This window comes from Acanthisitta chloris, unplaced genomic scaffold (assembly GCF_000695815.1).
Source record: "Acanthisitta chloris isolate BGI_N310 unplaced genomic scaffold, ASM69581v1 scaffold16503, whole genome shotgun sequence".
In the NCBI taxonomy this organism is placed as follows: Eukaryota; Metazoa; Chordata; class Aves; order Passeriformes; family Acanthisittidae; genus Acanthisitta; species Acanthisitta chloris.
Genome location: NW_008666714.1, coordinates 3,356 through 20,582, shown reverse-complemented (window position 1 = coordinate 20,582; position 17,227 = coordinate 3,356). Strand labels below are relative to the sequence as shown.

Genomic DNA, 17,227 nt, shown 5'->3' with positions numbered 1-17,227 from the left:
TTCAGTTGCTGTGATACAGAAGTTTACAGTGTTCCAGGGGACAAAGCACTGGGCCAGGCTGCATCCCTGCTGAAGGAAGAAGTTGCAAGAAGTAACATAGGATTGACTCCCCACAGCAGAACCAGCAGGGCACAAGCACCACCATACAGACAGACATAACCCTGGATCCGTCTTGGAAGTGGATTTGTTCCTCTGGACTTTCTCTAATTGAATAGTATTTTTAGAGTTGACATCTAGAACAGAGCACACTCACAGCTACAACCTTAATGCAAGAGTCAAAGAATTAGTCATACATAAAGAACTGCTTGAAGCCTGGTTGTAAAGATGGGAAGAAGTGTCACAGACACCACCACCTGCAATGCTGATTATTTCTACTTAGGATCATAAACTACAGGTGGATTCTGACTTCCAAGGATTCCCTCACTTCAAGAGTAACACGCTGGAATTGTTGGCATTGCTCTGACTTGCAGTACTTTGGTCTTGCTCCCAGCAGCTTTAAAAATATGCACTTTACATAGCAGAGTGAATAAAAGATCAAATGCACTTTACCCTGAAACACACAACTGCATGATTATTTCCAATCCCACAAATATACCTGCCACACAGACCCATTAGTGAAAGGAAGAGACTCACACTCAAATATATGCTTAATTTTATTTATAACATTTAAGAAATATTAACAGCTCAGGATATCTGGTTTACCATCTAAGTCCAGTCATAAGCAACAAAAAAAAGAAAATGTTAACCATGTTTCAAACAAGCATTCTTACATTCAGTCCCTCCTGCAACATAAAGAAAACTGTTCAGCTTTATTAAATTTCTGTTTGACTAATGGAAAAAAAAATCATTAAAAACGTCTTAACTAGCAGGCATCCTGGTTTGTTAATTTTTTGTTGGCACTTGTGTCCACCACTATCAAGCACTCCAGCTGGTTTGTTATTTTCCCCTTCTACCCAGAACTGTCTTTTTGTGAGTTTTTTTGTGGATTTTTTGTTTTGTTTTGGGTTTTTTATTATTTTTTGTTGTTGTTTTTTTAAACATCTGTATATGTAAGTTTGTTCAAAGAAGTTTAAAAAGAAATCTAGGCTTGCCTGTCTAAAGAAGCTCCTTCCCTTGATAACCCACCTATGGGATAACTGAAGGAAGAGACTTGCTTTCATTTTTCTGAAACTTATTGAGCAAAAATTCATTTTAATTAATTTTAAACTGAAAAAAGTACAGAAACGCTGTCTTCATTTGATGGTGTGCATAAACATTACACTCCATATATAGCAAAAATATCTTTTATTTATAATTTACATTTCAACAAGTGAAAATTTTACATTTTTACATATACCATTAAATTTTCACGCATCTACAGAACTTTCACACAATGACACCTGAAACTGTGCAGGCGATAAGAAACTTCAAATACAAAAATGTATTTATTAACCAAACACCAGTTGAGGCCCTGCCTCAGTTGGACATTTTTATTTCATATAAAAAGTATTTGCCTTCCAGAATTAACACAGCAGCTCTTCTGTAAAAAAAAATCATAACCTCAGTTTATTTAAACAGACTCCTCAGGTTCTGTTTTTATATCTGTAGATGCAGGTGTGCTCTCTTCTGCACAGGCAGGAGGGGTGTCATCAGGCTCTTCTTTGATTTTAGGTGAGTCACTGGACTCTTCTGTTTCTTGTTTAACAATGTCCAACATTATATTTAGTGGATTTTCTGCAGGAGTCTTGCTGGGAGATGGTGTGCAATCAAATGATGATGTCTGCAAAGTGAAAGTCAACACAGCATTAATACATTAAAATAACCATTTTTAGCTTCTTATCCCTTTGCTGTTTTTCACACCCAAATTTCTACTTTAATCGGTTCCTAAGAAAACAAAATTATTTTTTAAATAGCATTCATTACTTTTTGTTCAGTTCCTTTGAAAACGTATCATCAAGCAGTGATGAAATGCTTAACACATTACTATAACCTGTTCCCTGCTATCCTCCCCCAGGGCAACTGTACCTCCCAAAGCATTTAGAACACCACACACACACACCAATACCCATCTACTCCATTTTAACAAATTCCTAAGGTTTCATGTTACTCAGCAGTAAATCCATCAAACCATGGCTTTGCTTTATGGCACACAAGCTGTCATGGCTCATCACATCTGGAAATACAGCTTAGAAGATTCTGTATTATAAACTTGCTCCAAGTCTTAGGCAAGAGAAATGGGCAGCACGTTCTGAGAACATCTGCTCCTGCGAAGTCAGAGATCAAGCAAAAGAACTGAATGCAAAATGCTTCAAAAATATGTAAAGGATTCACTTACATTTTGGTAATCTTCATAACAAGATGGATGGTAAATCTGAAAGAGAATTGTTATACATTTAAATACATTAAATTAAATGATAGCAGGACCAGTAGTAATGAACAGAACAGTGTCAAACTGCACATTCATACACAGCTCGTCCAGAAAAACAATGGTCCGAGCAGGTCAAGTATGGTGGCAAATACACCTAGGAAAAGATTCTGTGGTGTTTATTCAGGAAGTTATCACATGGAAGCCTGGTAAGTGCTGTGATTCAGAGAAGCCTGCTCAGCGTTGGGCATTATTTGTGTACAGCTGCTTACAGAAGTAACTGAACCCATACACAGACACATCCATTTTCCTTTTAGCACTGCACTGTAAGTAAGGGAAGGCTAGTGAGCCTATCCCAATGACAGCAGGACTTCAGGCACTTCCACAGCCTAAGACACTTAAGTACCTGGAAGCCAGGAAATCTACAATGGGAATCCTTCAGGAGAAAAAGAGCACTTGGCCCTCTCTTTCTTTTCTGTAATTCTTACGGGTTTTTTACTATATATTAGCATTACATGTAAGTAAGATCAGTTACCTTTTCATCTACTCTGATAGCATTTTTCAGGTGCCACTCCTCCTCTTCCTCATCCCAATACTGTTCAAATTGCTCTTGGCAAATTTCACAGCTCTGAAAAGTTACATAGATAAATGAGGTTACTGCAATTTACTGAACACATGAACTTTTCAAGAACCTAGTAAGAGTCAAGTAAGGTTCTTTAAATTAAGATAAATACATTAAGACTGGAAAATGATCCCTCCTCCACACTTCTAAAATCACTTTAGAAACCCTTAATTAAAAATTGAGCGCGGTTTGCACACTGAGCAATGATCACCATCTGGCCTTGACTGCTCCTGTCACTTGAGAAAGGTGAGCTAGGAAGTCTGCAAAGCACTTTGTAACAACCTAATGCTGTGTTACTGTCACTTAAGACAATCCAATACAGAGATTTAATCAATTTTGTTTATGCCATTATCTTCACACTTCTCCTTAACCCGGAATCTCATGTCAGAACAGGCAGAACTTTTAGATGACACATGAACATTTTTAGTACTTCTGTGAAAAACTGACTCTTACAACAAAGCACAAAAGGTACTTTCTAAAATTAAAACAAAGGCCTTCAAGGCTTGATAGCTACTTTCCTAGAGATTTAACATGTAAAACTAAATTGTAATTCTAACAACATTTGTATTTGATTACTACACCAACCCATCTACCAAAACACAGCTCTACTGGTTACTTTTAAGAGTGAGGTATTTCTTTCTCCTAATGCCTATCTTCTACCTAAAAAGAAATTCCTGTGTAGAAGTAAACCCAATCATTATCTGAACGACAAAGAACCATTTCCAAATCACTTGCTCTACTTCCCCTTACTATGGAAACATTCAGCAAATTAACACACTTTGCCTATTTCAATTTTGCTAAAACCACAGAATGCAAATGGGTGTAGGTTTTCTTTTTTAACTACAGGTGTTTTATACTAATCTCTGCCCCTGGGATGTGACCATTACATACACAAACACACCACCTATGGAGTGTCTGCACAAAGGCCCAAGAACAAGACTTCAGTCTACATATAATAGAAAAAATGCTTTAAGTATGTTTGAAGGACTAGGTGATTCTTAGTCTCCCTGGGCTATTAAAGGCAAGCTGAAACTTACTTCAACTGCTCCAGCTGGTCCAGCAGGGACACTCTGAAACTCCTTCTCTTTTGCAGCTTCTTGCGTCTTCAACACCACCTCTTCATGAGCTTTTTCAAAGAACTGGCTCTTAGCACGCTCCTCTAGATCTGCTATTTCTTCAAATTCAATCCAGTCCTAAGGAAAAGAGTTTTAACTAGCACTCAGACACCCCAAAGTATCATATTTAATAAATCTTAGTTACAACTGAAATCATCTTCACTTGCAGCACTAGCACAGCACACACTTTCTCACAATGCTACAGTTCAAAAAAAGCTCTTTCCAAAAAACCCTCTGTCCCTTCAAATTCCATTCCATACTCAGTGGAATGGAAACAGCAAAATAAACAGCCTCAAAATGTTTACTGTTCATCATACAATTGCCTTTTGTATCCTGATAGGCATGTGCCAACTACTTGAAGTATTTACAACACCATTGTTTACCACAGGCCAACTCCCATGATGATATAAATTTCAGCTGAAATCCTACAGCACATACCAAAGTGAAACAAGAGAATCTGGCCTGTAATTTGTCAAGACAAATATGGCATTACTTACTGTTAAACTGTAGTACCATCTCCTGTGTGTAATTTTTCTGCTAACATCTTTTTCTGTCCGGTTCTGGCGGTAATGCCAGTCTAAATGATCTGCATAAACATCTGTCTGTGAAGTAGTGAATCTCATTCCACATGAGTAACACTGAATTCCAGTGTACAGTCGATTTATAACACTATCGTAACGCCTACAAAAAGAGGAAAAAAAGAGTCTTAATATTTCTATAGAGAGAGAGACAGGAAAAGTTTCTCAGTAAGTTGCTTCATTTGCCTACTGGAGTAGGGGAGAAGCATGAATCAGCCACAAGGTGGAAGTACACAATATGGCTTAATTCTTCCTGATTTTCACAGCACTATCAATTTAAACATTCAAATAACAAACAATGGGCTGTTACTAACAATCCATGAGGAACAAGGCAGTGTTGTGTTTCATGCCAACTAGCTTTTCTCATCTAATATTGCATAAATAGTAACACCTGCATTTGGCGCAGCTTTACAAGCTACCACAGAAGTGATAAAATTAGATTCACACAATGGTTTGGGTTTGAAGGGACCTCAAAGACCATCTAGTTCCAAACCTTCTGCCATGAGCAGGGCAACCTTGCACTTGACCAGGTTGCTCATGGATACATCCAACCTGGCCTTGAGTATTTCCAGGGATGGGACATCCCACCACCTCTTCTGGGCAATCTGTACCAGTGTCTCACAGTAAAGAATTTCTTCCTAATATGTATTCTAAATCTGCTCTCCTTCACCTTAAGGCCATTTCCCTTTGGCTTATCACTACATGCCCTTGTGACCTTGCACTTGACCAGGTTGCTCATGGATACATCCAACCTGGCCTTGAGTATTTCCAGGGATGGGACATCCCACCACCTCTTCTGGGCAATCTGTACCAGTGTCTCACAGTAAAGAATTTCTTCCTAATATGTATTCTAAATCTGCTCTCCTTCACCTTAAGGCCATTTCCCTTTGGCTTATCACTACATGCCCTTGTGACAGGTCCCTCTCCAGCTCTCTTGTAGCCCCTTTAGGTACTGAAAGGCTTAGGTCTCCCTGTACCAGTGTCTCACAGTAAAGAATTTCTTCCTAATATGTATTCTAAATCTGCTCTCCTTCACCTTAAGGCCATTTCCCTTTGGCTTATCACTACATGCCCTTGTGACAGGTCCCTCTCCAGCTCTCTTGTAGCCCCTTTAGGTACTGAAAGGCTTCAGTAAGGTCTCCCTGGAGCCTTTTCTTCTCCAGGCTGAACAAGCCCAACTCTCTGAGCCTGTCTCTGTAGCAGTGGTGTTCTAGCCCTCTGGTCATCTTCCATCCTCCTCTGGATCACACTAACAGCACCGTATCCTGAGGACCCCAAAGCTGGATGCAGCAGTCCAGGTGGGGTCTCACCAGAGCAGAGCAGCAATGAGAATCACCTCCCTCAACCTCCTTGTCACACATCTTTTGATGCAGCCCAGGACAGAGGCTTCGATACATATCATCACCTTAGTGATTAAGTAACAAGATGCACTTTTGTGTAAAGGTAAGATTTCCCATGTTAATTCTCCCTTTTTCTCCTCTCACAAATTCTCCAAGGCTAACATCAAACAATGCAGGTCCTCTCAGTCACAAAATGACATATAACCTTTTAAAAGCTCTCAGTACTGAATTAACTATCCTGATACTACCATGTCACTATTCTTACTGCACTGTAAACTGGTTCTACTTATACGCACTGTCTAAGTTCTTCAACTATGAAGTTAGTGAGGTCTGGAACATTCTGATCTTCATTCTGGTCATCATCTTCCTCTTCAGCAGCTGGCTGGGCTGATGTTTCACTTGCTTCTAGAAAGTGGAAAGATTATTTTACCAAAACTTCAGTGCATCATCAGAAATAAATTATGTGCTCCTAGAAGTTATTTTTATTAGAACACCGACGAATACGAATTGACTGTGCTAAAACACAAATGTGCAACAGCTAAGTCAGTATTCTTCTAATACCATCTAAAAAAAAGGCATAAAGTAAATTAATTGAGTCACAATTTCAATTTGGGGAAACAGTATTTCACCTCAGTCTGGCATTAAAATCCAGTCATCAGAGACATAGAAATATTTCAGAAGCTGAAAAGAATCTGATTATAATCAGGAACAAGTTATCAAGGCACCGCACTGAAGACAAAACTGCCTGCTCTTGACAGCTGAAGTGTAGAAATTAAACACGATCCTAAGACTTTACTCCATCACGTGCACTTAATTCCTTCCCAAAAATAAAGTTTAAATAATTTTTAAAAAAAATACAGGAATTCACCGAAGTCTGTATACTTAGATTTCCACTTGAGCTATGGATGAACTGAATAGTTAGAACGTAACAAATCTACATACGTGCTGAAGTGGAATCCGTTTTTGACAATTTGAGGATCCCTGTTTTCAGCAGTTTAGCAAACAATTCATTGACATCAAGCTGTCCAAGGTGGTTATCAGGATATGAATGTGGAAGGGCTCCTAAGGAAAAACACCAACATGCAAGGAGGCAACAGGTTAGCATCAGAAACAGACTTCACTTTTATCCGTGCGTTTCACAAGACAGTTTTCCTGCTGCCTCCTGTTTCTTCCATTTTTTATTTCAATTGTTTCCCAACTCTCTTTGCTTTATGTCTAGCATTCGTCTTATTTTTTCCCTTGCAGCAGTTTCCCTCATAATGTATTCTGAACTGCTACCTAATTTGGCTGCCCATACACAGGTTTCTACTGGATAGTGGTTACTGAAATGCAGTATTTTCCTTATTTTATGCTTAAATATTCCACCAGGATCAATCTACTTCATCATCTAGTTTAACCATTTATTACTTTTTAGCAGCTTCTCATTACTAACCACTCATATACTGAGAATGTTTGCATACCCTGGCGAATGCAACCCAGACCCAGAGACTGGTGCCTTCCAGAAAAACCGACCAAAATATTAATGATTTTTCAGCACAACTAGGTACCAAAACCACATGGTTAACAGAAACTAACCAAAGCCTTCAGCGTTCAAGAGAAACCCCCTCAAGAGATGAAAAGTGCTACAGAAACCACATCTACGGCCACCTCACTACGGAGGCTTCCCCGAGTCCACACAGGCCTAGTGTATCAGGACATGACCAAAGCACCGTTTTTGTGGCCCCATCGTACAGGACAATCCAGAAGAATATTGTTACATACCTGCAGGGTTCTGGACAAAACTTCCAGGACCTGGCAAATACTGCTGACCTTGGCCATATGGCCCTGGCTGAGCAGACATGAGAGAAACCTGTGAAAGTAAACATGTAAATATTCTTTGTATAATAATGCAATTATAAACTTACTTTTTTAATTTTATTATTAATTTCTGGAGATGTCTCAATCATTTTACATGTATTAAACCCCTTCCAAGAGTGAACCATGTCAATTTGATATTGAAAGGTCCACAAATAACTACATGATCATTTTCCAGTAGAAAAATTTTAGAGCACATCCTCATTTTGCCTAACATTGGGAAAAAAACCAGTATCTTTTCTTCTACCTAATGAGCCTTCAATCACATTTTCCAAACATAGTGTGCTTGCTTTTTTAAACTGTTCCTGCTCACTGAAACAGAAAATTCAAGGAACTGGTATATGTCTATTAACAAATGCCATGATTTTTATCTAAGAACTGAACTGGCATCCACTACTGACACACACTTTGAAAGCAAGAGTTTTCAGCAAACCAGCTAGTTTTTAATAACACACTTGTAAAAAATGGTGGGGGTTTTCCTAACTGGCTGCTTTCTGGATTTACAAATTGTTTAAAATGTTATCGCATTAGAGGTTGCAGGACACATCACCTGCTTTTGTACACTCAGTTAACTCTTCACATTCAGTTACTATCCTCCAAAGGAAAAATTAACTTGAAAATCTCTACTGAAAGAAACTTCATCATTTTCATTGATGTAAAGCATCCTTTTCCCCTTCTGAAGAGCGCATTTCCAACAGGCAACAGCAAAAACAACTGATCTGACACAGCATGCTGGTGCCAAGGTAATTTTAAAAACAATTAAGTTGAACAAAATAGTTCAACAATAGCCTTATCCTTCACAATTCCCTCAAGCCATGGGTTAGCTCTTTAAAACTGGTTTGTCACCAGTCCTAACAGCTGCAAAGAGCCAACAGAATTATTTTGGTCCATTCTAATTCCACACCTCTTAGAAAAATTAATCATGTGTATTCACTTACATTGTCTTTCCTGCTTTATATAGAATTCACTTTGTTGAAATTTAATGAAAACATCACAGGCTTCTAAGTACCTTTATTATTTCACAGTCATTCTGAACTATGAAGTGATGGCAAAGACCTACTGTTTTGTTAATTCTTAAAAAATTATTCTTAGAACATCACAATGAATGAACTTCTCAAATTACCCAATTACTTTTTTAGCGGGGAAACTGCCTCCCAGTCTGCTAGATCTTCAGAAAAAATACTGGTTTTGGAGGAAGAAAAACTGCTAACTCTCTACACAAAAAATACTTCTGCAAGCAAATATTTAATAGAATCAGTTCTTACCTGATTACTTCCCATTGGCATATTGTTGAAACTTCCATACTGAGGACCCTGCAGACCTTTCTCATCAAAGTAATGTCCAGCTGCCCTCAATGGGAAGTTCTGTGCTCCTGGGCCAGCTGGCCCATTGAAATTTGGTCCAGGTGAACCATCAAATAGATCAGGTCTCTGGAACTGCATTCCATGAGCTGGTCCATTGTAGCCCTGGCCAGGATGATCGACAAATGGACCACCTTGTCCGTACGGTGACATTTCTAGTCTTGAGGCAGGATGGTTAGCTACATTTTCAAAACGTGCACCCTGAAGGCCAAGGGGCAAGTCAAATCTAGAGGCTGGCTGGTGAGGTCCATCAAATCTTTGAGGTATGGCTGTTTCAAATCTTGCTTGTACCTGTTGGCCTGGTGCCCTTTCGAATCTTGGACCAGGCTGTCCATGAATTCCATCAAATCTTTGCAGGATAGACAGCTGTCCAGGCTGACCATCAAATCCAGCTGCATGACAGCCATCAAATCTTGGACCAGCCCGACCCAGAGGACTATCAAATCTAAGTCCACCAGCTCCCTGGTGTACAGGTCCATCAATCAACCTAGGACCTACACCTGGCTGACCATGCGGTCCTTCCAATCTGAGCCCACCACCTGATGGTCCATGTGGCCCCTCAAATCTGAGCCCACCACCTGATGGCCCATGTGGCCCCATAGGCTGACCATGTGGCCCATCAAATCTGAGGCCACCTGCAGGCTGTCCACGGGGCCCCAATGGCTGTAAATGTGGCCCATCAAACCTGAGGCCACCCCCTGGTTGACCATGAGGCCCCAAGGGCTGACCATGGGGTCCCTCAAACCTGAGACCACCCCCTGGTTGACCCCGAGGCCCCATAGGTTGACCATGAGGTCCCTCAAACCTGAGACCACCTGAAGGCTGACCACGGGGACCCTCAAACCTGAGACCAACTCCAGGTCCTTCAAATCTAGGACCACCTACAGGCTGCCCTGCAGGTCCCTCGAACCGCAAAGGCCCCAGAGGTCCCTCAAACCTCAGTGGACCTCCTCCACCAACCTGTCCTGGTGGTCCCTCAAACCTCAGGGCCCCTGCCAGCTGCCCTGGTGGCCCATCAAATCTTAGGGCTCCACCTCCCCCTGTTCCTCCCAGTGGTCCATCAAACTGAGCAGCACCTGCCCCCACCAAAGGCCCCTCAAATCTCATGGCAGCCTGTCCAGGTGGCCCATCAATTCTGGAACTTGAGCCAGCAGCAGGACCATCAACAAAAGGACTTCCTGATCCATCTACCCCAACCCTTGCAGCAGCTTGTCTAGGTGAGCCATCAAAGAGAGGTCTGTCTTCCATTAGTGCACTTATCCTCTGCTTTGCTTCAACGCCTGCAAATCTTGATCCTGGACTTTCCGTAAACGGTGCTTTCTCTGGATCTTCATACCTAGCTCTTTTGAAACGCTCACTGAACGGTGATCTTGGTTCCTCTCGAACACCTGAAAAACCCACAAGTCATCAGATAACCACTCACTAAAATGTCGCCAGTTACTTAGCAGATATAAAATAAAGCAAAACCACATACCAGCTTGCCCAAGCAACTGTCTTTCTTCACGATTATCAAACCTGCAGACTGTATCTCCATCTATTTTCTGGAACTCTGCTGTGCTTTTCCCCTGTTGTCTGAGAGCATCTCTAAATTCATCCGATTCTCCCCAGCTGTCATAAGGATCGAAGTTCTGAGAACCTCTTGCCCCTTTAGTAGCACTTTGTTCCTCAAGTCTTCGCCGACTCTCAAGCGGTGACAGGTTATCAGCAAAAGGTCTAGTAGTGCCACTTACAGGAGAGTGTCTCCTTGATCTTTCTGCAAATGGTTCTTTTCGGTCAAACTGTGCTCCACGCTTGGCTTTTGCTTGCTCACATTCTATTCCAGAAAGCAATGCATCAGGTATATGATAATCCAAAATATCATCAGGATCCAACAGATCAAGCCTTGACAACGAATGCTGAACTTGTGTCCTTTTCAGTTTAGCTTTATGTTCATAATATGTTAATTCTGCATCTGATAGAAGAGGTTTCTTTTTCAAACCACATTTTTCCTCTGCAGGACCATCCCAGACACTACATCTGTGCTTTCCTTCCTGATACTGAAACAGCTGTCGGATCTGATGAGCTACCATGAGGAACTCATCTTGTGTTATTTCACCAGACGTTAAGCGGTCATTGGCCTATAATAGATAGTTAAGAGTTTAGACTTCCAAAATGAGAACAAAAGAAAACCACACCCAAGACACTTCTACAAAGACAAGTTTATTAGTATTACCTTCTTAAGTAATTCCCTCTTACTTGCAGATGTTAATTCTTTGGGAATCTGTAAATTGGCATCCACACTTAACCGGTGCTGCTGCTTTGGTGCTCTAAGTGATAAAATTCCTTTACCAGCAGGCCAGTTTTCCCGGTGCCTTTGGTGAGGGGATTTACCAAGTGCTTGGTGTTCTTCATTCTGCTGTGAGCTGAAAGGAAGAACACATTTAAAATATAGATTACTTCTTTATTCAGGACATAACTGTTACATTCCTACTAGAACTGATCATGGGAAAACATCGCTATCACCTCAGAATCTAGGTATGCATCATTTCCATATTTCACTAGTAGAAGTAAGTTAAGCTTATCAAGTTTAACAATCTGAACATTGCCTCTCAAAGCCAACTATACTGAAGCCAAGAGCAGAATTTCCACTGACTTCACACAGAAGTTGTTTAAAAGATAGTAACTTACTTTTTATTTTCTTCCCAACCAGATTTCCACCTCTTGCCTGATTTGGATCCTTGCCAGTTTTCTGCATTCTCCTTTGGGTCTGGAGAGGCTTTCACAGAATGCTGGCTGGCTGTTTCTGGGGGTCTTTCTTCTTGGGCTTTTTTCACTCTCCTTGGATCTCGCACCTCTTGTTTAACACTTCTCTTACTCGAATTTCTTTCTTCCCTTGCTGCCTGTGTGCCTTCTTCAGCGTGAGACTGCTTAGAGCCTATCTGACGTATCTTTCCAATTTTAGGAGTGGTTGAAGTAGGAGATAAACTCCTAAGTCTTCTTTTAGGCGACCTCCTCTCTCTTCTTTTTGGAGAATGTGTAGATGGTGACCGTGCCTTAGGAGAGCGCGACCGTGAACGTTTTCTACTACTTGATCTCCCTTGTTTTCCACTCTGTTTTTCTGACTCCTCTGCAGTCGTATCTTGTTTCTGAACAGCACCATTAATCACTTTATTTCTGCTCCCTACTGGTCTATGTTCACCTGTCTTATGCTCCTCTTTCTCTTTTTTCTCTGTATTTCTCCTCTTTTCTTTGACCTCCTCTTCCTTGCCCTCTGACTTATCCTGAAGATGTCTTTTCAGCCTTGGATCCCGTTTACTAATTTCAGACACTTTAGTGCTTTCACATTCCTGGCTTTTGCTGTCTTTAGTATCGGGGAGCTTATTTTTTAAAGGGGATGGTGATTTAGATTTTGCTTTGGACTGGTCAAGCTCTTTCTTCTGTGTTTTTTCACTTGCTTTTGATTTTTCTGGCTTTGCTGAGTTCTGTTTTTCAGCCTGTGTTGTTTTGCTTGCCTTGGAATCAGACTGACCAGATACGTTCAGTGCAAATTCTTTCCTATGAGACTGGTCTTTAGAATGAGAGGAATGTTGACTCATCCTATTAAGTCGAGGATCCCTGTTTGCTATTTTGATATCGTGAAGTGGAGGACTTGGGGATAGTTTGTTTTTCTCAGATTGCACAGAAGTCTGATGAGGAGGTTTAACTGTCATATGAGGTGTGGGAGACATGTGTTGCTTGGAAGGTGCTGGAACAGAAGCTATAGTAGATGATCCCTCTAAGAGATACAGCCTGAAATTGGAAAAAATTGGGCGTTAATGTGCATGCCACAACTCCTACGCTGAGGTGCTTATATTCTTGTCTTGAAAACAAAATTGTAATAGCAAGGTCTTGAAAGTTATGAGATTCAGCCATTTAACTGAGAATTACCCATTAATTGCTAATTACAAGCATCAAAATAATGCAGTAGCATTACAAAAGATGAACTTCAAATTTAATGCAAGATCAGTACTACAACGTCAATACGTCAAAATATGTTAACTTAGGCTCACGTTCTAACTACAGCGTCAGCTTTTCTATATATTCCTCATGCTCCAGGCAACTCAGCTGCCAAGTGTCTCATTTTTATACTTTTGCACTTCAAAGATGCTTTATGTTGGTATTGTCAACTGTCAACACAGGAAGACTTTCAACTACTAATGCAAAACAGTACAGCTTAACGGCCATCTTTAGACTGCAGCATCAAACCAACCTGACCTTGTGAAGAAACTGCCTTGGTTTACATCAGGCTCATCCTTTGAGAGCAAATGTTTGAAAAAGCTGGGCTTGCTGTGAGCCACAAGAAGATGTGGAGGATGAGGACCACAATCAGGCACCATTTTAAACCTTCTTTTCTTTTTTACATCCAAGTGTAATTCATAAGGTTTTTAGGTAATACTGTTCAGGCACCCCGGATCACCCTGCATTGCCCTGGTAGTCCTAAAATAGCTACACCTGCCTAACATGAGGAAGAAACAATGTACTGTACTTACCAGTACAGTCAAACACTGTCCAAAAATAAGTGAGGCCCAACTATGCAAGCTTTATCAACTATCTTACTCACCAACTGTGCTTTAGTCTGTTCCAGCTCCAGCTCTAACTTTTTTTGCTGAAGTTCTAACAACTGCTTTTGCTTTGCAAGCAATTGCTGCCTTATCAGTTGCTCCTGTGTCAAATTCTTTTGTATTTCAGGAACAGCTGGAGGAGTAGAGGCACCAGAAGTGACAGCAGAGGTAGGTGCAGAAGATTCCTCTGGCTAAAAACAGAATAAAAGAAGTTACACTTAAAATCCTGATGGAAGCAACTAAATGCATCTCCTTTCAGTGTTATCATGACCCAGTACTGGGACTCAGTTTGTAGAGCAGTTATAAATTGCATTTTTAATGCAAAATGTAACTAGAACAAACTTCTGCCCCACTACAAACTGCCTGCTGTGACAGGTGTAGATCATTTAATATAAATTCATCAATTTCCAAAACCTACAATTTTGAAACACAAAAAACAAACCCATCAAATACTCTGAATTCATAATTCCTCTTACCTGTCTATAAAGCTCAGACACTTCATTCTTAATATACTAAATTGTCAAAAAGCAGCACACAAACAATGAAAACTACATGTATTACCATCTGTTCTTAGAGCAGGCAGAAGAACTTACCGATTTATTTAAAAACTTAGGATTCACATGGATGCTAGAAGTATTCACATTTGGGGGCAGAGGTTTAATTGGCCAGGCAGGATCTAATGAGTTGACTCTGACATCAAGTGCATACAGTTTCTTCAAAGGAAAAATATCATCCCATGTGGAGCGTAATTTAAATAAACTTTTCCTAGTATTTTCATCCACCTAAAACAATAAAACAATTCTATGGCTTGTTAAGTTAATATAGAACAATTTCTTAAATTTTTCTGAAGAACTTAGCATTTCATTCATTTCCTATTTTTATCAACAGTTTGCCATCTTAACACACTGAACTTGCTATACAGAATTTATAAGCAGTGCAGACCATAAATATCTATCAACAGGATCAGTAACAGAAGCTGAAATGTGGAATTGTTGTTTCAAGGCCATTGGAAAGTTTTATTGTGTATTACCATTCTCTGAGAATTTTCTTTCAACTTTTCCATTAGCAAAATTCTCATTTTATTGGCCCAACTTCTGTGGAAAAAATACAGTAACAAAAATATTGAAAGGCAACAGCCTCTGAGACAATACATTATTCAAGTGTTTGTGCTGAATGGAGTGTAACAATGACAAATAAATCACTTAGAAACAACCTCTGTGAACAGAAAAGGTGTTTTGCTCAGCTGTTCAGTCACCGAAGTGATTTTTTCCAACAAATGCAACAAAAGGGGTAGTAGCAAAAAATGAAGCCAACTATTATTTCAGTTCAGCTGCAAAATTAGACCAATCTCTATGTCATAGATCAAGTGAACTTGTAGGATCAAAGGCTCATTTCATGTCTTCACAAACAGTTAGTTTGGATTGTCTCTCATGACAGTTAAGTTAGAAATTTGCAGTGAAGCAAAATTTATCTCATAGCTTGAGCAGTTCAATTAAACAGTAAATGAAAAACATTAGAGGACAAAATATATGCAGCTGTCCTAATGTCATAATCCCAACTCAATCATGCAGATGATTTTTGCTGCAGTTTTATTTTTAAGATGTCACAGCAAGATATACAATAGTCTGGAAAATTTGGAGGTTCTTCTGGGGAGGGGCAGGAACTTCAATAAAAATAGTTCATACTTAACAATTGTGGGGATGCCTCTATGCAATTTTTTATGAGAGGATATAAAGTTCATTGCAAAAGGTGCAGAAATGGCTGAGCAAAAAGTTTCTGACTTCATCAAGCACCTACAAATACCTTAGTGACCATTTACTGATAAAATGAAATTGTAGCAATGTCTGTGCTGGAGTTCTACTCACATCCTTGAACCCAACCAACTAAGCTATTAGAAATGACTACCACTTCACACATTTAATTAGTACACATTAATTAAACAGTTCTAACTAGCTTATTAGAGAGTTAAGATACACAACTCTGAAGATCAGTTATTATCCAGAGCTTCATAAACACAGCTCAGTAGAAGAGTATTCACAATTTATTACTGAAAAAACAAGCAGATCTATCTACTCTACAGACAGGAGTTTCTTTAAGTCTTCTACAGTTATTCTAACAATCCATTCCTTACTTCATCGTGTATTCTACATCTGAAACCATATATAAAGCATACTGGGATTTCAGATCCTCACTGATATGTAGTGATAAATACACAAAAGTTCTATCCATTTGCCACTTTCTGATAACATACAGGAAACCACAGAAGTTAACTCTTCATTTCTTATCCAGCTTAAACCCATTCAAGTCCAACCTTTCAAAACCTGGACTTTGATTTGCTTTTCTCACTGATGAATGCACACAATTACTTCATTGGGTTTAAAGACTAAGAGCCAAAATTAAAGATTTGGTGGCAACTTTCAATGTTGAATGAAATTAAAACATGTATTTATATTATAATATAGTCATGCATCCTGAGACCCTCCCCCCCCCCATCCCCTGCATTTATTTTCAGATCACAGACCACCAAGAGAGAACCAGGTGTCAGTGCTACTCACTCTTCAGTCTGAGCACACTGTGAATTATGTAAACCAGACAAATCTAACTACAGGAGAGAGAAGCTTTGAGAAATCCACAAGAAACTGACCCTCAAGTCTATTCTGCACATAAAGACTATCTACTAACTTAAAAATAAAACAGCAATTCATAATTAATTGGACTATACATTACAAAAAGTCCATCCAGGTAAGCAATCAGTAACCAAAATACTGTTAGTAAAATCTTGCCTGGATAGGAGAACTACAGATGTTTATACACCAAATTAAGTAATACCTTGCATCTATCAGCTAACATGTAACTTACATGCTCGAGAGCAGAAGGAATAACCTTTCACAGTATAGATATACTGACATTTACAAAGATCAATCAATTTGTATAGTGCACCACCCAAGAAAACCCAAACCTGAAAGCATGGATTTATTTTAGCAGGAACAAATTTTGCTTAGAATACAGTACTTTTCTGAAAGCATATATACCTTTTCAAATACACAAATAAATGTTGCAACTAGGTTTTTAGTAAATGCAGTGAGATACTCTCTTCCCACATTCTTGACAATGGAATCCATTAGGTACATAACGGGGAGCTTCTCTGATGCAGGAGCCTGGAGTAATAAGAAGAAACTGAGAAGTTTAGTACAACAAAAACATATTTTAACCTTTTTAAATAAAGGGATTACCAATCCCAGAAATACAGACCTCTCTTTTTTGGTTGCCACTATAAACACCAAGGGATTTGGCTTGGGATTTTTTGTTTATACAAAAACTTAATCTGAAAAATGTGTACACAGTTCAAAGCATAATGCAGTGGGTCTATCAAAAAAAAAAAAAAGGAACACCTTAGGTTATATTGTTTGCATGTCAAAACTTCGGAAAAGGG

The 17,227-nt window shown here is 39.5% G+C and overlaps 1 protein-coding gene across 1 annotated transcript; it reads right to left on the bottom strand.

Moving 5' to 3' along the window:
• Positions 1-1,269: 1,269 nt before the first annotated feature.
• Positions 1,270-16,952, bottom strand: PCF11 (PCF11 cleavage and polyadenylation factor subunit; the record flags this gene model as incomplete). Its single annotated transcript, XM_009072254.1, has 17 exons — positions 1,270-1,759; positions 2,315-2,350; positions 2,880-2,972; positions 4,004-4,159; positions 4,579-4,762; positions 6,296-6,404; positions 6,942-7,061; positions 7,601-7,603; positions 7,761-7,848; positions 9,119-10,602; positions 10,689-11,331; positions 11,427-11,616; positions 11,882-12,968; positions 13,322-13,339; positions 13,790-13,985; positions 14,388-14,576; positions 16,827-16,952. Coding segments are annotated over 17 exons (4,932 nt in total), but the record flags the coding sequence as incomplete, so codon positions are not given.
• Between the last annotated feature and the right edge of the window lie 275 nt (positions 16,953-17,227).